Below are 27642 nucleotides of genomic sequence, written 5' to 3' on the forward strand. Positions count from 1 at the left end.
CCTCCGCCGCTCTCGCTCCACTGACCCACGGCCCCGGGTCGCCTCCTCCGTCCGCCTCCTACGCTCCTACGCTCGGGCCGCCGAGCGCCGCCGGCGAAAGGTCCGAGCGCCGAGCCGACCTCACGCGCTTGGAATTTATCCTTTCCTGCCTTAACTCTGCCCTCTCCTCCGCCAGGCGAAACCTCTTCTCCTCCCGCGTCGACACCCGTGCCCGTCGCCCCCGCCGATCGTTCCGGACCTTTAACTCTCTCCTTAGGCCCCCTGTTCCTCCCCCCCCGCCCCCCGTCTCTCACCCCCGACGATCTGGCCACCTACTTCATCTCGAAAATCAACCCGATCGGGTCTGAGCTCCCCAAAGTCACCCCTCCCCCTTCTGCCTCGCCCCCCCACCGACCCTCTCCCCTACTTTCCCATCCTTCCCTGCAGTATCCTCAGAGGAGATCTCCTCCCTCCTCGCAAGTGCCACACCCCCTCCCCCTGCGCCTCGGACCCCATTCCCGCTCACCTTATAAAAACACCCACCCCTTCCCTCCTCCCCTCCTTAACTTCTATCTTGAACCGCTCACTCTCCAACGGCTTCTTCCCCTCTGCCTTCATACAGGCCCACGTCTCCCCCATCCTAAAAAACCCCTCTCTCGACCCCACTTCCCCTTCTAGTTATCGCCCTACCTCCCTCCTACCCTTCCTCTCCAAGCTCCTAGAACGAGTCGTCTACACTCGCCGCCTAGAATTCCTTAACTCCCATTCTCTCCCGGACCCCCTCCGATCTGGCTTCCGTCCGCTCCGCTCTACCGAGACTGCCCTCTCAGAGGTCACCCACGACCTCCTTCTTGCCAAATCCAACGGCTCCTACTCTATCTACGGGAGAAGCGGTGTGGCTCAGTGAAAAGGGCGTGGGCTTCGGAAGCAGAGGTCACGGGTTCGACTCCCGGCTCCGCCACTCGTCGGCTGCGTGACTGTGGGCGAGTCACTTCACTTCTCTGGGCCTCAGTGACCTCATCTGTCAAATGGGGATTATCCGTGAGCCTCACGTGGGACGACCTGATTACCCTGTATCTGCCCCAGCGCTTAGAACGGTGCTCTGCACATAGTAAGCGCTTAACAAATACCAACATTATTATCATTATCCTAATCCTCCTCGACCTCTCAGCTGCCTTTGACACTGTCGACCATCCCCTTCTCCTCCACACCTCATCTCACCTCGGTTTCACGGACTCCGTCGTCTCCCCGTTCTCCTCTCGTCTCTCTGGCCGCTCATTCTCGGTCTCCTTCGTGGGCTCCTCCTCCCCCCCCCCCTCCTCTAACTGTCAGGGTTCCTCAAGGGTCAGTTCTCGGCCCTCTTCCGTTCTCCATCTACACTGCCTCCCTCGGTGAAGTAATTCGTTCTCACGGCTTCGACTCTCATCTCTATGCAGGTGACACCCAGATCTACATCTCCGCCCCTGTCCTCTCCCCCTCCCTTCGGGCTCGAATCTCCTCCCGCCTCCGGGACGTCTCCACCCGGGTGTCTGCCCGCCACCTAAAACTCGACACGTCCAAGACCGAGCTCCTCATCTTCCCTCCCGAGCCCGGTCCTCTCCCTGACTTCCCGATCACCGTGGACGGTACGACCGTCCTTGCCGTCCCTCGGGCCGGCGACCTCGGGGTCGTCTTCGACTCGGCTCTCTCGTTCACCCCACCCGTCCGATCCGTCACCGACACCTGCCGGTCTCACCTTTACGATATCGCCGAGATCCACCCTTTCCTCTCGAACCAAACGGCTATCTTACTGGTACAAGTTCTCATACTATCCTATTATTTCATCAGCCTGCTCTCCGATCTCCCTTCCTCCCGTCTCTCCCCGCTCCAGTCTATTCTTCACTCCGCTGCCCGGCTCATCTTCCTGCAGAAACGCTCTAGGCCTGTCACTCCCCTCCTTAAAATCCTCCAGTGGTTGCCTCTCAACCTTTGCAAGAAACAAAAACTCCTCACTCGGCTTCAGAGCACTCCATCCCCTCGCCCCCTCCTACCTCTCCTCCCTTCTCTCTTTCCCCCGCCCACCCCGCAGGCTCCGCTCCTCCGCCGCCCGCCTCCTCGCCGTCCCCCGTTCTCGCCCGTTCTTTTCCCCTCTTCAAAGCCCTCCTGAGAGCTCACCTCCTCCGAGAGGCCTTCCCGGACTGAGCTACCCCTTTTCCCTCTGCTGCCTCTCTGCCCCCCCTTCACCTCCCCTCAGCTAAGCCCCCTTTCCCCCCGCTTTCCCTCTGCTCCTCCCCCTCTCCCTTCCCCTCCCCTCAGCACCCTGCTCGTCCGCTCATTTCTATATATTTTTATTCCCCTATTTATTTGTTGATGAGGTGTCCATCCCCCGGTTCTATTTATCGTGATTCCGTTGTCTTGTTTTTGTCGGTCCGTCTCCCCCGATTAGACCGTGAGCCCGTCATTGGGCGGGGCTGGTCTCATTCTGTTGCCGAATTGTCCATTCCAAGCGCTTAGTCCAGTGCTCTGCACATAGTAAGCGCTCAATAAATACTGTTGAATGAATGAATGAGTCAGAGGACATGGGTTCTAATCCCCGCTCCGCCACTTGTCCGTTGTGTGACCTAGGGCAAGGCGCTTCGCTTCTCTGTATCTCAGTTTCCTCATCTGTGAAATGGGGATTAAAAGTGCGAGCCCCCCACGTAGGACAACCTGATAGCCTTGTATCTACCCCGGTGCTTAGAACAGTGCTGGGCACACAGTAAGCGCTGAACAAATACCATCGTTATTAAAATCGAACTTATCTTCCCACCCAAACCCTGTCCTCTCCCGGACTTTCCCGTCGCCGCACCCCCATCCCTCCTGCCTCACAAGCCTGTAACCTTGGCGTTACCCTTGACTCCTCTCTCTCCCTCAACCTACGGATTCGTGGCTCAGTGGCAAGAGCCCGGGCTTGGGAGTCGGAGGTCATGGGTTCGAATCCCGGCGCCGCCACTTGTCAGCTGGGGGACTGTGGGCGAGTCACTTCACTTCTCCGGGCCTCAGTTCCCTCATCCGTAAAATGGGGATGAAGACTGTGAGCCTCACGTGGGACAACCTGATGACCCTGTATCTCCCCCAGTGCTTACAACGGTGCTCTGCACAGAGTAAGTGCTTAACAAATACCAACATTGCTGTTATTATCATATTCAACCCGCCACTAAATCCTGTCGGGTCTACCTTCACAACGCGGCCAAATTCCACCCCTTCCTCTCCGTCCAAACCGCTTCCAAGAGCTTAGTCCAGTGCTCGGCACCTAGTAAGCGCTCAATAAATACTATTGAACGAATGAATGAATACCACGTTAAGGCAGGCACTTAACCTAACCCGCCTGGGTGATTTTATCAGCCTCCTCGCTGACCCCCCTGCCTCCTGTCTCTCCCCACTCCAGTCCATAGTGCATTCTGCTGCCCCGGTCATTTTCCTTCAGAAACATTCAGACTACATTTCTCCGCTCCTCGAGAAACTCCAGTGGTTGCCCATTCATTTATATTCAATAGTACTTATTGAGTGCTTACTATGTGCAGAGCACTGGACTAAGCGCTTACTGACAGATAGACAATCCCTGCCCAACGACGGACTCAGTCTAATCGGGGGAGACGGACGGACAAAAACAAGACTTCATCACGCTAAATAGGACCAAGGGGGTGGACACCTGATTAACAAAATAAATAGGGGAATAAAAATATATACAAATAATAATAACAACGTTGGTATCTGTTAAGCGCTTACTGGGTGCCGAGCACCGTTCTAAGCGCTGGGGGAGATACGGGGTCATCGGGTTGTCCCACGTGGGGCTCACACACTTTTAATCTCCATTTTACAGATGAGGGAACTGAGGCACAGAGAAGTTAAATGACTCGCCCACAGTCACACAGCTAAGTGGCAGAGCCGGGAGTCGAACTCATGACCTCTGACTCCCAAGCCCGGGCTCTTTCCACCGAGCCACGCCGCCTCAGATGAGCCGTCAACGGGTCCTCCCGCCAAGCAGTGCCCGGGGCTGGCAGAGGGTCACCTCCTCTAGACCGTAAGCTCGTTGCGGGCAGGGAATGTGTCCGTTTATCGCCGTATCGTCCTCTCCCGAGCGCTCGGTCCGGTGCTCTGCCCACAGTAAGCGCTCGATAAACACGCTGATCTCCTTGTCTCCTGTCTCTCCTCGCTCCAGTCTATTCTTCATTCCGCTGCCCGGCTCGTCTTCCCGCAGAAACGCTCTGGGCCCGTCACTCCCCTTCTTAAAAACCTCCGGCGGTCGCCTATCGACCTCCACACGAAACAAAAACTCCTCACTCTAGGCTTCGAGACTCTCCATCACCTCACCTCTTCCTACCTCTCCTCCCTTCTCTCTTTCTCCCGCCCACCCCGCACGCTCTGCTCCTCCGCCGCCCGCCTCCTCGCCGTCCCCCGTCCTCGCCCGTCCCGCCGAATGACTCCCGGGCCGCGTCCTCCCGCGGCCCCGGAACGCCCTCCCTCCTCGCCTCCGCCAAACTCACTCTCTTCCCCTCTTCAGAGCCCTCCTGAGAGGTCACCTCCTCCGAGAGGCCTGCCCACACCGAGCTCCCCCTTTTCCCTCTGCTCCCCCTCTCCCCCCCTTTCACCTCCCCTCAGCTAAACCCTCTTCTCCCCCCCTCCCTCCGCTCCTCCCCCTCTCCCGTCCCCTCCCCTCGGCACCGTGCTCGTCCGCTCGACTGTCTCTATCTTCATCACCCTATTTATTTTGTTAATGAGACGTACATCGCCCCGATTCTATTTATCTGCTATCGTTTTATCGAGACGTTCCTCCCCCCGATTCTATCTATCGCTCTCGTGCTCGTCCGTCCGTCTCCCCCGATGAGACCGTGAGCCCGTCAGAGGGCAGGGGATATCTCTATCTGCTACCGACTTGTCCATTCCAAGCGCTCAGTCCGGTGCTCTGCACCTAGTAAGCGCTCGATAAATACCACCGAATGAATGAATGAACACGACCGACCGGTCCGGGTGGGCGTCGGGCTGCGGGGTCGGCGGGTCCTCCCGCCAAGCGGTGCCCGGGGCCGCGGGGGGGCCACCTCACCTGGGTATGATCCGGGCAGGCGTTGAGCTCCAGGGCGAGCCGGTCCGGTCGCCAAGCGGTGCCCCGGGGGCGGGTGGAGACGAGGATGACCCGGTGGGCTCCGGGCGCCACGCTGCCCACCCAGGGCCGCACGGCGAGGGCCGGGAGGCTGGCCGGGCGAAGCCTGAAGGTCAGGAGGGTGGAGCCCGTGTTGGTCAGCAGGAGGCTGCGGTAGGCCGGGGCCTGGGCGGGCACGGCTGGAAACAGCTGCGGTAGGCCGGAGGCGGACAGCGGGCATTTGCTTGTCTCCGCCCCACTGCTTAGCACACAGTAAGCGCTTAAACCAACCCCATCGTTCGTAATCAAAGCCCTAGTAGGAGCTCACCTCCTCCAAGAGGCCTTCCCAGACTGAGCTCCCCCCCTTTTCCCTCTGCTCCCCCTCCGCCCTCGGCTCCTCCCCTCAGCACGGGGCTCATTTCGATATATTATTTATTCCCCTGTTTATTTTGTCAATGAGATGTCCATCTCTGTGGAAAGAGCCCGGGCTTCGGAGTCAGGGGTCATGGGTTCGACTCCCGGTTCTGCCCCTCGGCAGCTGGGTGACTGGGGGGCGAGTCACTTCTCTGGGCCTCGGTTCCCTCATCTGGAAAATGGGGATTAACCGCGAGCCTCCCGTGGGACGACCCGACGACCCCGGATCTCCCCCAGCGCTTAGGACGGCGCTCTGCACGTAGTAAGCGCTTAACAAATACCGACGTTATTATTATTATTATTATTATCCCCTTCATTCTATTTAGCGTGTTTACGTTGTCTTGTTTTTGTCCGTCCGTCTCCCCCCGATCAGACCGGGAGCCCGTCGTTGGGCAGGGATGGTTTCTATCCGGGGCCGAACTGTCCGTTCCAAGCGCTTAGTCCAGTGCTCTGCACATAGTAAGCGCTCAATAAATACTATCGAATGAGGGGAGAGGGTGGCGCCGGGGGGCATTTTAGGGGTGGCGCTCGGCCCTCACCCCCTCCTCTCTTGGTTCTCACCGCGGCTCTGCCAGCTGCTCGCTGTGTGACCTCGGGCGAGTCGCTTCGCTGCCCCGGATCTCGGTTTCCTCAACTAATGCTATCACCGATAATGACGGCATTTGTTAAGCGCCTTCCACGTGCCGGGTACTGTTCTAAGCGCTGGGGGGGAATACCGGCAAATCGGGTTGGACGCGGTCCCTGCCCCACGTGGGGCTCACGGTCTTCATCCCCATTTTAGAGACGAGGGAACTGAGGCCCAGAGAGGAAGCGACTTGCCCAAGATCGCACAGCAGACAAGCGGGGGGGCCAGAATTGATTACGGTGGTATTTGTTAAGCGCTTACGTTGTGCAGAGCACCGCTCTAAGCACCGGGGGAGGTACAGGGTCATCAGGTGGTCCCACCCGAGGCTCACAGTTCATCCCCATTTTCCAGACGAGGGAACGGAGGCCCAGAGAAGTGAAGTGACTCGCCCACAGTCGCCCAGCTGACGGGTGGCAGAGCCGGGATTCGAACCCATGACCTCTGACTCCCCAACCCGGGCTCTATCCACCACGCCACGCAGCTTCTCATACTAAGCCACCCAGCAGCCCGGCCCGGTGGAAGAAGCCCAAGCCTAGGAGGACGAGGACCTGAGTTCTAATCCCAGCTCTGCCAACGGCTTGCAGAGAAGCAGCGCGGCTCAGTGGGAAGAACCCGGGCTCGGGAGTCGGAGGTCATGGGTTCAAATCCCAGCTCAGCCACTTGTCAGCTGGGTGACTTTGGGCCAGTCACTTCCCTGGGCCTCACTTACCCCATCCGTAAAATGGGGATGAAGACCGTGAGCCCCATGTGGGACAACCCGATCACGCTGTATCCTCCCCGGCGCTTAGAACAGTGCTTGGCACGTAGTAAGCGCCTAACAAATGCCATCGTTATTATCAACTGCTTGCTGTGTGACCTTAAGCAAGTCGCTCGACTGTCCCGGGCCTCAACTGTAAAATGGGGATCCGAGACCTGTTCTCCCTCCAACCTCATTAACCTGTACCCAACCCGGCGCTCAAGACAGTGTTTGACACATGGTGAGCACTAAACAAGTACAGTAAAACAATATCCACGTTACACGATTCCCACGGGACGCAATTCTAATGCCATGATGCACAGTGCCATATAATCACAATAATAATTATGGTTCCCGTTAAATGCTGTCTCTATCTGTGGCCGATCTGTCCATCCCAAGCGCTTAGCACAGTGCTCTACATACAGTAAGCGCTCAGTAAATACTACTGAATGAATACCCAGCACCGTTCCGACCACCGGGGCGGATCCGGGTTCGTCGGGGTGGACCCGGTCCCTGCCCCACGTCGGGCTCCCCGCCTTCATCCCCGTTTTCCGGACGAGGGAGCTGAGGCCCGGAGAAGTGAAGCGCCTTGCCCGAGGTTACACAGAGAGAAGCCGCGCGGCTCGGTGGAAAGAGCCCGGGCTTAGGAGTCAGAGGTCACGGGTTCTAATCGCGACTCCGCCACCTGTCAGGTGAGTGACTTTGGGCGAGTCACTTCACTTCTCCGGGCCTCAGTGACCTCATCTGTAAAGTGGGGGATGAAGACTGTGAGCCCCACGTGGGACAAAATGACGACCCTGTATCCCCCCCGGCGCTAGAACGGTGCTCGGCACATAGTAAACGCTTCACCACTGCCAACGTTATTATTATTAAGTGGCGGGGCTGGGATCAATAATAATAATAATAATGATGTTGGTATTTGTTCAGCGCTTACTATGTGCCGATCACTGTTCTAAGCGCTGAGGTAGACACAGGGGAATCAGGTTGTCCCACGTGGGGCTCCCGGTCTTCATCCCCGTTTTCCGGATGAGGTCACTGAGGCGCAGAGAAGCGAAGTGACTCGCCCACAGTCCCACAGCTGACGAGTGGCAGGGCCGGGATTCGAACCCATGACCTCTGACTCCAAAGCCCGGGCTCCTTCCAAAGCAGAACCCGTGACCTTCTGACTCCCAGGCCCGGGCTCTCGCCACTAGGCTAGGAGGAGGGAGGGCGACCCGGGCCAGGGGCGGGACGTGGGCGAGGGGTCGGCGGCGAGAGAGAGGAGACGGAGGGATGGAGGGAGAAGGTTGGCGTGGGGGGAGCGGAGCGCGCGGGCCGCGGCGGAGGAGGAGGAGAGCGGGGAGGCGAGGTCGGAGGGGGCCGGGGGATGGGGGGCTTTGAAACCGACGGTGAGGACTCTCCGTCCGATGCGGAGGTGGATGGGCAACCCCCGGAGGGGCTCGAGGAGCGGGGAGACGCGTCCCGAGCGTCTGCCAAGGGAACAATAATAGTGATATTCGTATTTGTTAAGCGCTCACTCCGTGCAGAGCACCGTTCTAAGCGCTGGGGGAGATACGGGGTCATCGGGTCGTTCCACGGGAGGCTCGCCGCTAATCCCCATTTTCCAGATGAGGGAACTGAGGCCCAGAGAAGCGAAGCGACTCGCCCACGGTCACACAGCTGACGCGCGGCGGAGCCGGGAGTCGAACCCGTGACCTCTGACTCCCGGGCCCGGGCTCTCTGGGGGCGAGGTGCGCCCGGGAGGCCGGCGAGGGGGCCGTGGGCCGTTCCCCTCCCCCGGGGAGCCCCCCGCTCCCCGGGCCTCCGCCCCCGACCCCCTCACCTTGGGCGAGTCGAGCGTGTACCGGGGGACGGGGTGCACGAGGCCGGGCCCGAAGCTGCGCCCGGTGGCCCGGAGCTTCAGGCACGACGAGGGGCAGATGGCACAGTCCTGCTCCACGTTGTTGAAGTCCTTCAGCACCTACCGGGGTCGGGGGGCAGAGGGGGCAGAGGGGGCAGAGGGCGAGTCGCCGTCCCCCAACCCTCGCCCTAACCCCCCCACCCACCCTTTCCCTGCACATCAGTCAGCCGGTCAATCCTTCTTAATAACAATCATAATAATGTTGGCATTTGTTCATTCATTCAATAGTATCAGCTGTGTGACTGTGGGCAAGTCACTTCACTTCTCCGGGCCTCAGTTCCCTCCTCTGGAAAATGGGGATTAACCGTGACCCTCACGTGGGACGACCCGATCACCCCGTATCTCCCCCCCGCGCTGAGAACGGTGCTCGGCACATGGTAAGCGCTTAACAGATCCCAACATCATTATTCTGTGTGCCTCAGTCCCCTCGTCTGCAAAACGGGCATTAAGATGGCGGGACCACCTGACGACCCCGAATCTCCCCCAGCGCTTAGAGCAGCGCTCGGCGCATAGTAAGCGCTTCACAGAGACCATTTTATGATTATAAAATGGGGACGAAGACCGTGAGCCTCCCGTGGGACGACCCGATGACCCCGTTATCTCCCCCAGCGCTCAGAACGGCGCTCGGCACGTAGGAGGCGCTTAACAGATACCGACATCGTTATTATCATAAATACGAACGAAGGGATGGATCGACGTCCTCACCTCATAGAGGGCGAAGGCTTGGAGCTCGGCCGCGTAGAGGCGATAGGGGCGCGGGGCTCGGAAGTGGAGGCGGGCGGCGGCGGACTTGAGCGGGGGGATCTCGCAGGTATCGGGGGTCACTCGGAAGGGGCCGTCCGGGGGCAGGATCCAGGCCACGCTGACCTTGCCCCTGCTGCGGTTGGTGAGGCGCAGCGGCCGGGGCCGGGGGGGCTCGGGGCAGTCCCCGAAGTCGACCTCGGGGGGCTCCAGGACGACCAGGGGCGGGGAGGGGTCCGGAAAGCCGCCGGCCTCCCCCGCCAGGTACTCCTCCAGGGGCGGCGGGGCGGCGGGCGCCGGCGGCGGAGGGTCGTCCGGGCTCTGGGGGCACAGGGAGCGGCGTGGCTCAGTGGAAAGAGCCCGCGTTGGAATCCCGGCTCTGCCGCTCGGCAGCCGGGTGACCGCGGGCGCGTCCCTTCGCTTCTCTGGGCCTCAGTGACCTCATCTGGAAAATGGGGATGAAGCCCGGGAGCCCCACGTGGGACGACCTGATCACCTTCTACCTCCCCCAGGGCTTAGAGCGGTGCTCTGCACACAGTAGGCGCTTAACAAATACCAACATCATCATTAAGAAGGGACCCCCGGCCTCCGTCGGCCCACCCCCCGCCCTCTCCTCGCCCTCCTGCCCCGCGGCTGCCTTTCCAAATCGCGGCTGGGGCCGGCGCCAAGCTGGGGAAGCTACGAGGGGGTCAGTCGATGGTATTGATCGAGCGCCGAATAGTAATGTCGGTATCTGCTAAGCGCTTCCTATGCGCCGAGCACCGTTCTAAGCGCCGGGGGAGATACGGGGTCATCGGGTCGTCCCACGGGAGGCTCACGGTTAATCCCCATTTTCCAGATGAGGGAACTGAGGCACAGAGAAGTGACTTGCCCACAGTCGCTGAGCTGGGATTCGAACTCATGACCTCCGACTCCCAAGCCCGGGCTCTCTCCACTGAGCCACGCTGCTTACAGTGCGCGGGACGCTGTACTGAGCACTTGGGAGAGTCTCCCATTCGCCGTCCACAAGGAGCGGACGGTCTAGAGGGGGAGGCGGACGCGGATATAAAGAAATGAACGATGGATATGGACACAGGTGGGGTGGGGCTGAATAAAAGGAGCGGACGCAGAATAATACTAATAACGTTGGTATTTGCTAAGCGCTTACTACGTGCCGAGCACCGTTCTAAGCGCTGGGGTAGAGACAAAGTAATCAGATTGTCCCAGTCTTCATCGCCGTTTTACAGATGAGGGAACCGAGGTCCGGAGAAGTGAAGTGACTCGCGCAAGGTCACCCAGCTGACAAGCGGCGGAGCAGGGATTCGAACCCACGTCCTCTGACTCCCGAGCCCGGGCTCTTTCCACTGAGCCGCGCTGCTTCTCAGCAGAAGGGAGCGGGAGAAGAGGAAAGGAGGGCTTAGGCGGGGAAGGCCTATTGGAGGTCAGTCAGTCAGTCGATCGTATTTATTAATAATAATAATAATAATAATAATGTTGGTATTTGTTAAGCGCTTACTATGTGCAGAGCACCGTTCTAAGCGCTGGGGGAGATACAGGGTCATCAGGTGGTCCCACGTGAGGCTCCCAGTCTTCATCCCCATTTTCCAGATGAGGTCACTGAGGCCCAGAGAATAATAATAATAACAATGTTGGTATTTGTTAAGCGCTTACTATGTACAGAGCACCGTTCTAAGCGCTGGGGGAGATCCAGGGTCATCAGCTCGTCCCACGTGGGGCTCACAGTCTTCATCCCCATTTGACAGATGAGGGAACTGAGGCCCAGAGAAGTGACTCGCCCACAGTCACCCAGCTGGCAAGCGGCAGAGCCGGGAGTCGAACCCACGACCTCGGACTCCCAAGCCCGGGCTCTTGCCACTGAGCCGCGCTGCTTCCCCGAGCGGCGCTTTTACTGAGCGCTTACTGTGTGCTGAGCACTGTTAAAAGCACTTGGGACCTCGAGGACGCTAAAACAATATAACGGGAGCATTCCCCGCCGCAGGTCCAGGCCGCTGAGGCGGCCGTGGGCCGTCTGGGATCTCGGCCGTAGGCAGGGGATGTGTCTCTTTTATTGTCAGATTGTTCTCTCCCAAGTGCTCAGTCCAGTGCTCTGCACACGGTTAGCGCTCAATAAATAGTACTAAGGAAGATAATAATGACGACGGTTTTTGTTAAGCGCTCACTCTGTGCCAGGCACTGTACCAAGCGCCGGGGTGGATGCAAACAAATGGGGTCGGACCCAGTCCCCGTCCCACTTGGGGCTCACGCTCTCAATCGCCATTTTCCAGTTGAGGTCACCGAGGCCCGGAGAAGCGACTGGCCCACGGTCCCCCAGCGGCCACGTGGCGGAGCCGGGATTAGCACCCACGACCCCCTGATACTCAGGCCCGGGCTCTGATCTGGAAGCAGCGTGGCTCGGTGGAAAGAGCCCGGGCTTGGGAGTCAGAGGCCATGGGTTCGACTTCCAGCTCTGCCACTTGGCAGCCGTGTGAAAGTGGGCAGTCACTGCACTTCTCTGGGCCTCAGTGACCTCATCTGGAAAATGGGGATGAAGACCGTGAGCCTCACGTGGGACGACCCGATGACCCCGTATCTCCCCCGGCGCTTAGAACGGTGCTCGGCACATAGTGAGCGCTTAACAGATACCAACATTATTATCATTATTATTATTAATCAACACACCGCGCTGTTTCTCAATGAACCAAAGGGGGGCAGTGGGGGGGGGGGGGCATCTCGGGGGGCCGGGGTCGGGGAGGGAGGGCATTGGGAAGGAGCGCGGCTCAGTGGAAAGAGTCCGGGCTTGGGAGTCAGAGGTCATGGATTCGAACCTCGGCTCTGCCACTTGTCAGCTGTGTGACTTTGGGCGAGTCACTTCACTTCTCGGTGCCTCAGTTCCCTCATCTGTAAAATGGGGATGAAGACCGTGAGCCCCACGTGGGACAACCTGATTCCCCTGTGCCTACCCCAGCGCTCAGAACGGTGCTCGGCACGTAGTGAGCGCTTAACAGATACCAACATTATTATTATTATTATTAGGTCATGGGTTCCGATCCCGCTCCGCCACTTGTCAGCCGGGTGACTGTGGGCGAGTCACTTCACTTCTCTGGGCCTCAGCTGCCTCATCTGTAAAATGGGGATTAAGACCGTGAGCCTCCCGAGGGACAGCCCGATGACCCCGTATCTCCCCCGGCGCTTAGAACGGTGCTCTGCCCATAGTGAGCGCTTAACAGATACCGACATTATTATTTCAGGGGGCCGGGGTCGGGGAGGGAGGGCATTTCAGGGGACGGGGGAGGCGGGGAAGGGCATCTCGGGGGGCCGGGGTCGGGAGGTACCTGTCTGGGCAACCGGAGAGCCCCGTCGGGATCCCGCTCCAGCCGCCCCTCCTGGAGCATGGCGCTCAGGATGTCCGGAGGGTAGAGGGTGAGCCCCCGGGCCAGGTGGGCACGGTGCCAGCCCAGGTGGCGCGGCTTCAGCACGGCCGGCTTGGTGTCGTCCGAGTGGCACGTGCCCAGCACGTCCAGGAACAGCGGCTCCTGCGACGGAGTTGGCCGGGGGGCCGCTCAGCGGCCGGGGGGCGGCCCAGGGGCCCGGCTGACCCTTAGCCTGCCGCTAGGCCGGGGCCTGACCCTAAATCTAACCAAAAACCTCACCGCAACCCTACTCTTGACCCAATTCTATCTTTAACCCACACTGAGCTCCCCTTCTCCCTCGACCGCCCCGCCTTCACCTCTCCGCACCTTAACCCTCTTCTCCCCCCATGTCCCTCCGCTCCTCCCCCCCTCCCTTCCCGTCCCCTCGGCGCCGTACCCGTCCGCTCGACCGCATATAATTCTCATCGCCCTATTTATTGTGTTAATGAGATGTACATCGCCTCGATTCTATTTAGCCGCCACCGTTTTTAGGAGACGGCCTTCCCCTCGACTCTATCTGTCGCCATCGTTCTCGTCCGCCCGTCTCCCCCGATCGGACCGTGAGCCCGTCACACGGCGGGGACCGTCTCTATCCGTTGCCGACTCGTTCGTTCCGAGCGCTTAGTAGGGTGCTCTGCACCTAGTAAGCGCTCAGTAAATACTTTTGAATGAATTTAACCCTAATCCTAACCGAACCCTAGCCCTAGTCCTGACCCTGACCCTAGGCCTTACCCTAAACAATAATAATAAACGAAAATAATAAGGTTAAATATTATCTTTGACCCTGATCCTGACCTGACCCTGACCCTAGGCCTTAGCCTAAACAATAATAAACTAAAATAATAAGGTTAAATATTATCTTTAACCCTGATCCTAACCTGGCATTGACCCTAGGCCTTACCCTAAACACTAACAATAAACCTCACTACAGCCCTAATATTAACCCTGATATTATCTTTAACCCTGATCCTGACCTGACCCTGACCCTAGGCCTTACCCTAAACAGTAATAATAAACTAAAATAATAAGGTTAAATATTATCTTTGACCCTGATCCTGACCTGGCCCTGACCCTAGGCCTCACCCTAAACAGTAATAATAAACTAAAATAATAAGGTCAAATATTATCTTTGACCCTGATCTTAACCTGACCCTGACCCTAGGCCTTAGCCTAAACAATAATAATAAACTAAAATAATAAGGTTAAATATTATCTTTAACCCTGATCCTAACCTGGCCCTGACCCTAGGCCTTACCCTAAACACTAACAATAAACCTCACTACAGCCCTAATATTAACCCTGATATTATCTTTAACCCTGATCCTGACCTGACCCTGACCCTAGGCCTTACCCTAAACCGTAATAATAAACTAAAATAATAAGGTTAAATATTATCTTTGACCCTGATCCTGACCTGACCCTGACCCTAGGCCTCACCCTAAACAGTAATAATAAACTAAAATAATAAGGTTAAATATTATCTTTAACCCTGATCCTAACCTGGCCCTGATCCTAGACCTTACCCTAAACAATAACAATAAACCTCACTACAGCCCTAATATTATCCCTGATATTATCTTTAACCCTGATCCTGACCTGACCCTGACCCTAGGCCTTACCCTAAACAGTAATAATAAACTAAAATAATAAGGTTAAATATTATCTTTGACCCTGATCCTGACCTGGCCCTGACCCTAGGCCTCACCCTAAACAGTAATAATAAACTAAAATAATAAGGTTAAATATTATCTTTGACCCTGATCTTAACCTGGCCCTGACCTTAGGCCTTACCCTAAACAATAATAATAAACTAAAATAATAAGGTCAAATATTATCTTTAACCCTGATCCTGACCTGACCCTGACCCTAGGCCTTACCCTAAACAATAATAATACACCTCACCACAACCCTAATTTTAACCCTAATTCTCTCTTTAACCCTAATCCTAACCTTACCCTAGCCCTAGTCCTACCCCTGACCTAGGCCTTACCCTAAACAATAATAATAAACCTCTCTACAACCCTAATCTTAAGCCTATTAATAACGTCGGTATCTGTTCTTAAGTATTTGTTAAGCGCTTACTATGTGCCGAGCACCGTTCTGAGCGCCGGGGTAGACATAGGGGAATCAGGTCGTCCCACGTGGGGCTCACAGTCTTAATCCCCATTTTACAGATGAGGGAACTGAGGCCCAGAGAAGTGAAGTGACTTGCCCACAGTCACACGGCCGACAAGTGGCTGCGCTGGGATTCGAACTCACGAGCCCTGACTCCAAAGCCCGTGCTCTTTCCACCGAGCCACGTATGTGCAGAGCACCGTTCTAAGCGCCGGGGGAGATCCGGGGTCATCGGGTCGTCCCTCGTGAGGCTCCCGGTCTTCATCCCCATTTGACAGATGAGGTCACTGAGGCCCAGAGAAGTGACTCGCCCACAGTCACCCGGCTGACAAGTGGCAGGGCCGGGATTCCAACCCGTGACCTCGGACTCCCAAGCCCGGGCTCGTTCCACTGAGCCGCGCTGCTTCTCTAAACTATCTTTAGCCCTAACGTAAACCTAGCCCTGACCCTAGGCTCATCCCTAAACGATAATAATAAACCGGATTACAACCCTAATTTTAACCCTAATATCATCTTTAACCCTGATCCTAACCTGATCCTAGGCCTTACCCTAAACGATAATAATAAACCTCCCTACTGCCCTAATATTAACCCTAATATTATCTTTAACCCTAATCCTATATTTTAACCCTAGTGGGAAGCAGCGCGGCTCAGTGGGAAGAGCCTGGGCTTCGGAGTCGGAGGTCATGAGTTCGACTCCCGGCTCTGCCCCTCGTCAGCTGGGTGACTGTGGGCGTGTCGCTTCGCTTCTCTGGGCCTCAGTGACCTCATCTGTCCAATGGGGATTAAAAGTGTGGGAGCCCCACGTGGGACAACCTGATGACCCTGGATCTCCCCCAGCGCCTAGGACAGCGCTCTGCACATAGTAAGCGCTTAACAAATACCAACATCATTATTATTATTATTATTACAGTGCCCGGCCCATACATAGTAAGCGCTTCACAAATACCACGCTGGAAAAACAGCGCGGCTCAGTGGAAAGAGCCCGGGCTTGGGAGTCAGAGGACACGGGTTCGAATCCCGCCTCTGCCACCTGTCTGCTGTGTGACCTTGGGCGAATCGCTTAATAATAACGTTGGTATTCGTTAAGCGCTTACTACGTGCACAGCACCGTTCTAAGCGCTGGGGGAGATACGGGGTCATCGGGTTGTCCATGTGCGGCTCCCAGTTTTAACCCCCATTTTCCAGATGAGGTCACTGAGGCCCAGAGAAGTGAAGTGACTTGCCCAGAGTCACCCAGCTGACAAGTAGCGGAGCGGGGATTCGAACCCATGACCTTACTTCTCTGTGCTTTGTTAATGAGATGTACATCTCCTTGATTCTATTATTTTGTTAATGAGATGTACATCACCTCGATTCTATTTATTTGCTCTTGTTTTAACGAGACGTTCATCCCCTCGATTCTATTTATTGCTATCGTCCTTGTCCGTCCGTCTCCCCCGATCAGACCGTGAGCCCGTCAAAGGGCCGTCTCTATCTGTTACCGATTTGTCCGTTCCAAGCGCTTAGTACGGTACTCTGCACATAGTAAGCGCTCAATAACTACTATTGAATGAATGAATGAATAAATACCATCATCATCATCATCATCATCATCACCACCATAATTGTTATTATTATTTTGGGTCTTCCGACTCCCAGGCCCGGGCTCTATCCCCTAGGCCGCGCCGCTTTAGGTTTGTCCGGCGCTCCGTCCGGGGGACGCCCGGACATACGGGGTGATTCTGCTCCCCCCCGTCCCCTCAACAAACGCATACACACGTCCAGGGATGATAACGATGTCGGTATTTGTTAAGCGCTTACCATGTGCCGAGCACCGTTCTAAGCGCTGGGGTAGACACAGGGGAACCGGGATGTCCCCCGTGGGGCTCACGGTCTCAATCCCATTTTACAGATGAGGTCCCTGAGGCCCACAGAAGTGACTCGCCCCCAGTCACAAGCGGCAGGGCCGGGATTCGAACTCATGACCTCTGACTCCAAAGCCCGGGCTCTTTCCCCCGAGCCACGCCGCTCCTCTATGCGGGGGTCCACGGATCCCGAAGGGACCCCCCGCGACGGTGGCGGGATCCCCCCGCGGGCCGCCCCCCCGACCCAGCCCGGACACCCCGGAACCCAAACCCGGGAGTCGGGCCGTCGCCCCCGGCCGCGGCGGGAAGGGGAGGGGGGGCCCGGCCCACCTGGTGATGGACGAGGCAGGCCACCCTGCGGAAGTAGACGAGGGGCCGCGTGGGCCGGAAGGTGAGGCGCAGCGTCCGGCGGGCTCCCCCGGGGAGGACCCCGCAAGGCCGGTCCAAGGAGAAGACCCCCCCTCGCCCGTCGAGCTCGAACTGGTAGAAGGCGGGGACGTCGGCCCGGTTGCGGATGCCCAGGGGCTGGACGGAGTGTTCGCCCAGGCTGAGCCACTCGAAATTGACGGTGGAGCGTTCCAGGACCAGGGCGGGACCTGAGCCGGGAGCCACCGGAAGAATCATAACCGATACCAACATTATTAACGACAACGACAGCAGCGATGATGACGGAGACGCTTGGGGGGGGGGGGTGGGGGGTGTCGGGTTGGGGGGTGGGGGCGTCTTCTGAGCTTGAGAACGAACGGCGGGGCTCGGTGGAAAGAGCAGGGGCTCGGGAGTCAGGGGTCATGGGTTCTGGTCCCGGCTCCGCCGCTTGTCAGCTGTGTGACCGTGGGCAAGTCGCCTCCCTTCTCTGGCCCTCAGTTCCCTCATCTGTCAAACGGGGATGAAGGCTGTGAGCCTCACGTGGGACAATCTGATTCCCCTGTCTCTCCCCCAGCGCTTAGAACGGTGCTCTAGCGCACACAGTAAGCGCTTAACAAATACCAACATTATTATTATTACTATTATTATTATTATTATTCTCTGTGCCTCATCTGTCAAATGGGGATGAAGACTGTGAGCCTCACGTGGGACAACCTCATTCCCCTGTATCTCCCCCAGCGCTTAGAACGGTGCTCTGCACGCAGTAAGCGCTTAACAAATACCAACATTATCATTAATCTCTGTACCTCATCTGTCAAATGGGGATGAAGACCGGGAGCCTCACGTGGGACGACCCGATGACCCCGGATCTCCCCCGGCGCTCGGAACGGTGCTCTGCGCGTAGTAGGCGCTTAACAAATACCACCGTTATTAGTATTATGAAGACGACCGAGCGGAGGGGAATGAAGAAGGGCCGGGGGAGGAAGGAGCCGGAGACGGGGTGAGGGCCGGGGGCGATGGGGCTGCCGGGCCCGGGGGGAAAGGACCCCAGGAGGGCGCGGGGCGGGAGGCGGGGAGGAGGGTGGCGACCTTCGCAGGAACCCGTCACCCCGAACGGCGTCTGGGAGACGTTGTCCGACAGCAGGACGGAGAAGGAGTCGACGCTCGTCTCCCCGACGGTCTGGGGCTGGAAGAGCAGGGGCAGCCACTGTCGCCCGCCGGGGGGCACCACGCCGTCGGTCGTGGGGCAGAAGAACGCGGGGTCGGGCGAGGGGAGGCCCCAAGACCGCTCGATCCGGAAACGGGCACTCACCTGCCAAAGAGAGACAGAGGGGGACGGGCGGAGAGATGGGGAGAGACGGAGCGTGAGTGCCGGGGGGGGGGTGGGGGGGGGCGGGGCGTACGTCGTAGTGAAATGAATTGTTAAGCGCTTACTATGCGCAAAGCGCTGTTCTAAGCGCTGGGGGATACCAGGTGATCAGGTCGTCCCACGTGGGGCTCACAGTTTTAATCCCCATTTGACAGATGAGGTCACTGAGGCACAGAGAAGTCAGGTGACTTGCCCAAGGTCACACTGCTGACTAGCGGCGGAGCCGGGATTAGAACCCGTGATCTCTGACCCCCAAGCCCGCGCCCTTTCCACTGAGCCACGCTGCTCCTCGAGAACAGACGCGGGGACACATGCGGGGCGGGGGATAATAATGATAATAATGATAACGATGATGGATTTGAGCAGCGTGGCTCAGCGGAAAGAGCCCGGGCTTCGGAGTCAGGGGTCACGGGTTCGACTCCCGGCTCTGCCCCCTTGTCAGCTGGGTGACCGTGGACGGGTCACGACTTCTCCGGGCCTCAGTGACCTCATCCGTCAAATGGGGATGAAGACCGGGAGCCTCCCGTGGGACGACCCGATGATCCCGGATCTCCCCCGGCGCTCGGAACGGCGCTCGGCACGTAGTGAGCGCTTCCCAAATACCGACATTATTATTATCTGGGGGGGGGGGCCCCCTTCCCGCCCGGGCCCGTCCCCAGCCGCCAGTTTTACCGCCGACGGATTGTAGAGCTGGACGCGTCTCTCCGTGGTTCTGCCCACGGGGCAGGGGCCAAAATTCAGGGTCGGGCGGGAGGCGGCGGAACCCGCCCCCTCCGACCCCTCCGAGCCCACGATCACCAGCAGCTGTGGACACTTGGCTGCCGGAGGGAGAAAAGGGGGAGAGACGGTGAGGTCCGAGCCGCTCAGTTGTACTTACTGGGCGCTCGCTGCGTGCGCGGCGCTGGACTAAGCGCTTGGGAGAGGACGACAGGACGATAAACGGATACGTCCCCCGCCCACGACGAGCTGACAGTCGCGCCCCGACCCCGGCCCACATCCTCCTTCTGGCCCGGAACGCTCTCGCTCCTCAAATAATAATAACATCGCTATTCGTTGAGCGCTCGCTGTGTCGGATCCGACAGACGATGCCTCTCCCCCGCTTCAGAGCCTTATTGATAATATGTCGGGATTTGTTAGGCGCTCACTGTGTCGGCTCCTAGAGGAGCGGCGTGGCTCAGCGGAAAGAGCCCGGGCTGGGGAGTCCGAGGTCATGGGTTCGAATCCCGGATCTGCCACTTGGCGGCTGGGTGACTGTGGGCAGGTCACTTCTCTGGGCCTCAGTTCCCTCGTCTGGAAAACGGGGATGAAGACTGTGAGCCTCCCGTGGGACGACCTGACGACCCTGTATCTCCCCCAGCGCTCAGAACAGTGCTCGGCACCTAGTAAGCGCTTAACAAATATACCAACATCATCATCCGACAGACGATGACTCTCCTCCGCTTCGAAGCCTCATCGATTATGTCGGGATTTGTTAGGCGCTTACTACGTCAGATCCGACAGACGATGCCTCTCCCCCGCTTCAGAGCCTTATCGATAATGTCGGGATTTGTTAAGCGCTTACTCCGTGCCAAAGCACTGTTCTGAGCGCTGCGGTAGATAGAAGGTCACCAGGTCGTCCCCCGTGGGGCTCGCAGTCTTCATCCCCATTTCCCAGATGAGGTCGCGGAGGCCCAGAGAAGGGAAGTGACTCGCCTAAGGTCACACAGCTGACGATTAATGTTAACGTTGGTATCTGTTAAGCGCTCACTATGGGCCGAGCACTGTTCTAAGCGCCGGGGTAGACACGGGGGAATCAGGTCGTCCCACGTGGGGCTCCCGGTCTTCATCCCCCTTTTCCAGATGAGGGAACCGAGGCCCAGAGAAGCGAAGGGACTTGCCCAAAGTCACCCAGCCGACAAGGGGCCGAGCCGGGATTCGAACCCATGACCTCTGACTCCCAAGCCCGGGCTCTTTCCACTGAGCCACGCTGCTTCACAAACGATTAGACCGTAAGCCCGTCAAAGGGCAGGGGCCGTCTCTATCCGTTACCGATGTGTCCATTCCAAGCGCTTAGTCCAGTGCTCTGCACATAGCGAGCGCTCGACAAATACTATCGAATGAATGATTAGGGGGCGGAGGCGCGATCAGAACCCGTGACCCCCCCGACCCCCAGGCCGGGATTCTTCCCCTAGGCCCCGCCGCTCCTCGGTAGCAGGGCGAGAGGGAAGAGGCCGCGCGGGACGCAGCGTCGGGGTGAGGGTCGGCGCCTCCGGGGAGGAGGGGGCCGGGGGCCGGGGCCGGGGGCCGGCGTCGGGCCGAGCGACGCCTCACCTACGGCGCGGAGCTGGATGCTGCGCCTCTGCCGGGTCCCGTCCCCGAGCCAACAGGTGGCCGGCGCGTCGTAGACCAGGGCGGCGGACGGCTGGAAGACCACTCGAACCCGGCACCGGTCGCCCGGCTCCAGGCGGCCCGTGGCCGGCAGAATCCGGAAGGGGCTGGGCGCCGTCCACCTGAAGGAGGTGGGCAGGTCTCTGCGGCGCGGAGGAGGGGGCGGAGGAGAGGGGAGTCAGGCGGGGCGAGACGGGGACCCCGGTCCTTCGGTGAGGACGGGTCTCCTTCACGTTAAGTGCTTACTGTAATAACGTAATACGAAGAAGAAGAATGTTGGTACTTGTTAAGCGCTTACTATGTGCCCAGCACTGTTCTAGGCGCTGGGGGAGACACAGGGGAATCGGGTGGTCCCACGTGGGGCTCCCAGGCTTCATCCCCATCTGACAGATGAGGGAACTGAGGCCCAGACAAGTGAAGTGACTCGCCCAAGGTCACACAGCTGACAAGGGGCAGAGCTGGGATTCGAACTCATGACCCCCGACTCCAAAGCCCGGGCTCCTTCCACTGAGCCGCGCTGCTTCCCAATGCAGACAATGACGCAGACAAGCGGAGGGGCCAGGATTAATTAATTAATGGTGGTATTTGTTAGTAATAATAATAATGTTGGCATTTGTTAAGCGCTCACTACGTGCAGAGCACTGTTGTAAGCGCCGGGGGGGACACAGGGGAATCAGGTCGTCCCACGTGGGGCTCCCAGTCTTCATCCCCATTTTACAGATGAGGTCACTGAGGCCCAGAGAAGTGAAGTGACTGGCCCACGGTCACCCAGCTGACAAGCGGCAGAGCCAGGATTATAATAATAATAATAATAATAATAATAATGATGTTGGTATTTGTTAAGCGCTCACTCTGTGCCGAGCACTGTTCTAAGCGCTTCATCCCCATTTTACAGATGAGGGAACTGAGGCACAGAGAAATGAAGTGACTCGCCCAGAGTCACCCGGCTGACAGGTGGCAGAGCCGGGACTCGAAGCCATGATCTCTGACTCCAAAGCCCGTGCTCTTTCCACTCGCTAAGCGCTTACTACGTGCAGAGCACCGTTCTAAGCGCTGGGGGAGATACAGGGTCGTCAGGTCGTCCCACGGGAGGCTCCCGGTCTTCATCCCCGTTTTCCAGACGAGGGAACCGAGGCCCAGAGCAGTGAAGCGACTCGCCCACGGTCACCCGGCTGACAAGGGGCAGGGCCGGGAGTCGAACTCACGACCTCTGACTCCGAAGCCCGGGCTCTTTCCACTGGGCCACGCTGCCTTACTATAATAATGTCGCTATTTGATAAGCGCTTACTCTGTGCAGAGCGCCGTTCTAAGCGCTGGGGGAGACCCGGGGTCATCGGGTCGTCCCCCGTGAGGCTCCCAGGCCTCATCGCCCATCTTCCAGACGAGGTCACCGAGGCACCGAGAAGGGAAGCGACCCGCCCACAGTCACACGGCTGACGGGTGGCGGAGTCGCGATTAGAACCCGTGACCCCCCGACTCCCAAGCCCGGGCTCTTTCCACCGAGCCACGCTGAGTGATACCGGCGAGGCCCTTCTGACTGCCAGGCCCGGGCCCTACCCGCCCCCTCGGTCCCTCAGTGACCTTCATCCATTCAATCGATCGTATTTCTCGGGCGCTTACTGTGTGCAGAGCACCGGACCGAGCGCTTGGAACGGACAACCGGGCAACGGAGAGAGACCGGCCCTGCCCCACGACGGGCCTCACATCCCTGTGGGAGTCTAGGGCCTCTCCGCGGGGCCTTGGGGGCACCCCCGTGTCATAACGATAATAATAATAATAACGATGTCGGTATCCGTTAAGCGCTTACCAGGTGCCGAGCACCGTTCTAAGCGCCGGGGGAGAGACGGGGTCAGCGGGTCGTCCCCCGTGGGGCTCCCGGTCTCCATCCCCGTTTTCCAGATGAGGGCACCGAGGCCCAGCGAAGCGAAGGGACGCGCCCACGGTCACACAAGCGACAAGCTGCTCTAGAGAAGCCGCGCGGCTCGGTGGAAAGAGCCCGGGCCTGGGAGTCAGAGGTCGTGGGTTCGAATCCCAACTCTGCCCCTTGGCAGCTGGGTGACTGTGGGCGAGTCACTTCACTTCTCAGTTCCCTCATCTGGAAAATGGGGATGAAGACTGGGAGCCTCACGGGGGACAACCCGATGACCCCGGATCTCCCCCAGGGCTTCGGACGGCGCTCGGCACGTAGTAGGCGCCTAACGGATACCAACGTTATCACTGAGAGAAGCAGCGTGGCTCAGTGGAAAGAGCCCAGGCTTGGGAGCCAGAGGTCGTGGGTTCGAATCCCAGCTCTGCCACCTGTCAGCTGTATTCAAGAGTATTTACTGAGCGCTTACTATGTGCTGAGCGCTGGGAATGGGCAAATCGGCAACAGATAGGGACCGTCCCTGCCCTCTGACGGGCTCACGGTCTACTGTGGGCAAGTCGCTCAGCTTCCCTACGCCTCAGTTAGCTCATCTGTAAAAGGGGGATTGACCGCGAGCCTCACGAGGGACCACCTGATGACCCTGTATCTTTCCCAGCGCTTAGACCGGTGCCCCGCACGTAGTAAGCGCTTAACGAATGCCAACGTTATGACGGAGTGGGGGGGGGCCGGCACCCGAACCCACGGCTTCCGACTCCCAAGCCCGGGCTCCTGCCGCCGCCACGCCCGCCCCCGGGCCCGCCCGACACTGACCCCGCATTGCGTAGGGGGAAGGAGGCCTCGGAGCTCTCGGCCACGGCGCAGAGGGGCAGCTTCAGCCTGGCGGGGCACAGCAAGAGGTGACGGGGCAGCGACGCCCACAGCTCCACCGCGAACGTCCCCTCGGGCGACTCGAAGCTCAGCCGGTCCCGGTATTCCCGCTGCGGAGAGACGGAGGGGGGGAAGCCGCCTGGCGTATTCGTCGCTCAATTAAATGTTCGTATTTGTTAAGCGCTTACCGTGCGCCCGGCACTGTTCTCGGCGCTGGGGTAGACGCGGGGGGAATCGGGTCGTCCCACGTGGGGCTCACCGTCTTCATCCCCATTTGACAGATGAGGCCACTGAGGCCCAGAGAAGTGACTCGCCCACGGTCACCCAGCTGACAAGGGGCCGGGCCGGCATTCGAACCCATGACATCCGACTCCAAAGTCCGCGCGCTCTTTCCACGGAGCCACGCTGCTTCTCTAACGCTGGTATGCGTTGAGCGCCTACTACGTGCCGAGCAGCCTTCTAGGCGCTGGGGGAGATACGGGGTCATCGGGTCGGCCCCCGTGCGGCTCCCGGGCTTCGTCCCCATTTTCCAGATGAGGTCACTGGGGCTCAGAGAAGTGAAGCGACTCGCCCACGGTCACCCAGCTGCCAAGGGGCGGAGCCGGGATCCGAACCCATGCCCTGTGACTCCCAAGCCCGGCCTCTTTCCACTGAGCCCCGCTGCTCCTCTGTACTTTCCGAGCGCTTAGCACAGTGCTCTGCACACAGAGAGCGCTCATTAAATATGACGGAATGAACGAATGACCCCCAACTGGACGAGCAAGATATTAACAGTGATAACTGCGGGACTCATTAAGCGCCTACCACGTGGCAGGCGGTGTGCTGGGCCCCGGGGTAGAGGCGAGATAATCGGGTTGGACTCACGGTCTTCGTCCCCATTTTACAGAGGAGGGAACCGAGGGCCAGAGGAGCGAAGTGGCTCGCCCGAGGTCATCGGGCAGACGCGTGGCGGAGCCGGGATTAGAACCCGCGTCCTCCGACTCCCGGGCCTGGGCTCCTTCCGCTAGGCCACGCTGCTTCCCTGGTGAACGAGCAGCGCCTCGGACGTCCCCGTGACAGCGAGGTCGCGGGGAGGCGGGGGAATCCGCCGTGCGGTCTCGGGGCTCTCTATCCGACCCTATTTACTGAGCCCTTACCGTGTGTGCGGAGCACTGTACTAAGCGCCCGGGAGAGGACCAGAAGACAATAAACGGTAACGATAAACCACTCCGAGTAATACGAAACGATCGATAATCTCTCTACCCCAGCTAATGAGACCTTGATTTTGTGTAGCATTTTTCCATCCCCAGATGCTCTCCCGTTCACGATCTCATCGCCTGGGTCGATCATCATTCAGTTGCATTTATTGAGCGCTTAGTGTGCGCACAGCACCGTACTGAGCGTTCGGGAGAGTACGCTATAGCAACAGACAGACACTTTCCTGCCATTCATTCGTTTGCTATTTATTGAGCGCTGTGCGCAGGGCACTGTACTGAGCGTCTGGGAGAGTACGCTAGAGCGACAGACGCCATCTTGCCATTCGTTCATTCGATCGTATTCGTTGAGCGCTGACTGGGCGCACGGCACTGTACTGAGCGTCTGGGAGAGTACGCTAGAGCGACAGACGCCATCTTGCCATTCGTTCATTCGATCGTATTTGTTGAGCGCTGACTGGGCGCACGGCACTGTACTGAGCATCTGGGAGAGTACGCTATAGCAACAAGCAGACACTTTCCTGCCATTCATTCATTTGATCGTATTTATTGAGCGCTGTGTGCACGGCACTGTACTGAGCGTCTGGGAGAGTACGCTAGAGCGACAGACGCCATCTTGCCATTCCTTCATTTGATCGTATTCGTTGAGCGCTGTGTGCAGGGCACTGTACTGAGCGTCCGGGAGAGTACGATATAGCAACAGGCAGCCACTTTCCTGCCATTCATTCATTGGAACGTAGTTATTGGGCGCTTGCTGTGTGCAGAGCACTGTACTGAGCGCTTGGGAGAGTAAAATAGAGCAATAAACAGTAACAGTAAGCAACAGTACTTAACACTAACCAACAGTATTAATAACAATAATACTTATAATGGTATTTGTTAAGTGCTTGCTATAGGCCAAGCCCTGTTCTAAGTGCTGGGGTAGATAAACGATCAATAATCTCTCTACCTCAGATCGTAAGACCTTGGTTTTGTATAGTGTTTCTCCACCCCCCAAACGCTCTCCCGTTCATCTCATCGCCTGGGCTGAGAAATGATAATAATAATAATAATGATGGAATTTAAGTGCTTACTATGTACCGAGCACTGTTCTAAGCGCTGGGGGGATACAAGGTCATCAGGTTGTCCCACTTGAAGCTCCCGGTCTTAATCCCCATTTTACCGATGAGGTCACTGAGGCACAGAGAAGTAAACTGACTTGCCCAAGGTGATGATGACGGTATTTAAGTGCTATGTGCCCAGCCCCGTTCTAAGCACTGGGGTAATAATAATAATAATGTTGGTATTTGTTAAGCGCTCACTTTGTGCCGAGCACCGTTCTAAGCGCTGGGGGAGACACAGGGGAATCAGGTTGCCCCATGTGAGGCTCCCAGTCTTCAGCCCCATTTCCCAGATGAGGTCACTGAGGCCCAGAGAAGTGAAGTGACTTGCCCACAGTCCCCCAGCTGACAAGGGGCAGAGCCGGGATTCGAACCCATGACCCCTGACTCCCCAGCCCGGCCTCTTGCCACTGAGCCCCGCTGCTTCTCAACCAGGTCATCAGGTTGTCCCAGGCGGGACTCCCAGTCTTCATCCCCATTTTCCAGATGAGGTCCTGAGGCCCAGAGAAGGGAAGTGACTTAATAATAATGTTGGTATTTATTAAGCGCTTACTATGTGCAGAGCACCGTTCTAAGCGCTGGGGGAGACACAAGGGAATCAGGTCGTCCCACGTGGGGCTCCCGGTCTTCATCCCCATTTTACAGATGAGGGAACCGAGGCCCAGAGAAGTGAAGCGACTCGCCCACGGTCACCCAGCTGACAAAAGAGCACGGGCTTTGGAGTCAGGGCTCATGAGTTCGAATCCCAGCTCTGCCACTCGTCAGCTGGGTGACCGTGGGCGAGTCGCTTCACTTCTCTGGGCCTCGGTTCCCTCATCTGTCAAATGGGGATGAAGACCGGGAGCCCCACGTGGGACGACCTGATTCCCCTGTGTTTACCCCGGCGCTTAGAACGGTGCTCTGCACATAGTGAGCGCTTAACAAATACCAACATTATTATTATTATTAAGTGGCAGAGCAGGGATTCAAACCCATGACCTCTGACTCCAAAGCCCGTGCTCTTTCCACTGAGCCACGCTGCTTCTCCAGAGTCCACACAGCTGAGGAGTGGCGGAGCCAGGATTAGAACCCGCTACCTCTGACCCCCCCCCCCCCGCCCCAAGCCTGGGCTCTTTCATTCAATAGTATTTATTGAGCGCTTACTATGTGCAGAGCACCGTACTAAGCGCTTGGAATGAACAAGTCGGCAGCAGATGGAGACGGTCCCTGCCGTCTGACGGGCTCACGGTCCGATCGGGGGAGACGGACGGACAAAGCTACGCTGCTCCTCTCCCTAGGGGGGCTCGGGGATCTGCAGGAAGGGGACCCCGAAGTTAAGCCCCTTCCAGACCCCTGCCTCATTCGTTCATTATTCGTTCCGTCCTACTTATTGAGCGCTTACCCCGCGCAGAGCACTGGACTAACACCCCCCGCCCCCCCCCCCCCCGCCCCGGCTACTTAGAGGCACCTCGACCTCTCGCACGGAGCGCCTTGCCGTCTCCCCCCTCCGAGGACGCGGTCGGGGGGCCGAGGGGGGACGGGACGTGGGGGGCGGCGCTTACCTCCTCCAAGGGCCGGAAGGTGACGGGGAGGACGAGGGACATGCCGGGGCTGAGGAAGATGGGCTGCGGAAACACCGTCGAGAAGAACCTCGTGGCCGGGGCCCTGCCGGGGTCGCCGAAGGGGGTAT

The 27642-nt window shown here is 58.3% G+C and overlaps 1 protein-coding gene across 2 annotated transcripts in view; it reads right to left on the reverse strand.

Annotated features, from left to right (window-relative positions):
• The window catches only part of CFAP65 (cilia and flagella associated protein 65), an 87291-nt gene that overhangs the window by 45358 nt on the left and 14291 nt on the right, over positions 1-27642 (reverse strand). The window contains exons 4-13 of one of the 2 annotated variants that reach the window (XM_029064269.2): positions 27515-27617; positions 23624-23790; positions 20890-21089; positions 19252-19397; positions 18300-18522; positions 17175-17440; positions 12805-13005; positions 9458-9814; positions 8675-8812; positions 5042-5287 (exon numbers count right to left, since the gene is read on the reverse strand). In XM_029064269.2, coding sequence (XP_028920102.1) covers positions 5042-5287; positions 8675-8812; positions 9458-9814; positions 12805-13005; positions 17175-17440; positions 18300-18522; positions 19252-19397; positions 20890-21089; positions 23624-23790; positions 27515-27617 — 2047 coding nt within the window. The remainder of the gene's footprint in view (positions 1-5041; positions 5288-8674; positions 8813-9457; positions 9815-12804; positions 13006-17174; positions 17441-18299; positions 18523-19251; positions 19398-20889; positions 21090-23623; positions 23791-27514; positions 27618-27642) is intronic. The other variant, XM_039913520.1, reaches the window with a different exon arrangement.

Source organism: Ornithorhynchus anatinus, chromosome 1, assembly GCF_004115215.2.
Source record: "Ornithorhynchus anatinus isolate Pmale09 chromosome 1, mOrnAna1.pri.v4, whole genome shotgun sequence".
Taxonomy (NCBI): domain Eukaryota; kingdom Metazoa; phylum Chordata; class Mammalia; order Monotremata; family Ornithorhynchidae; genus Ornithorhynchus; species Ornithorhynchus anatinus.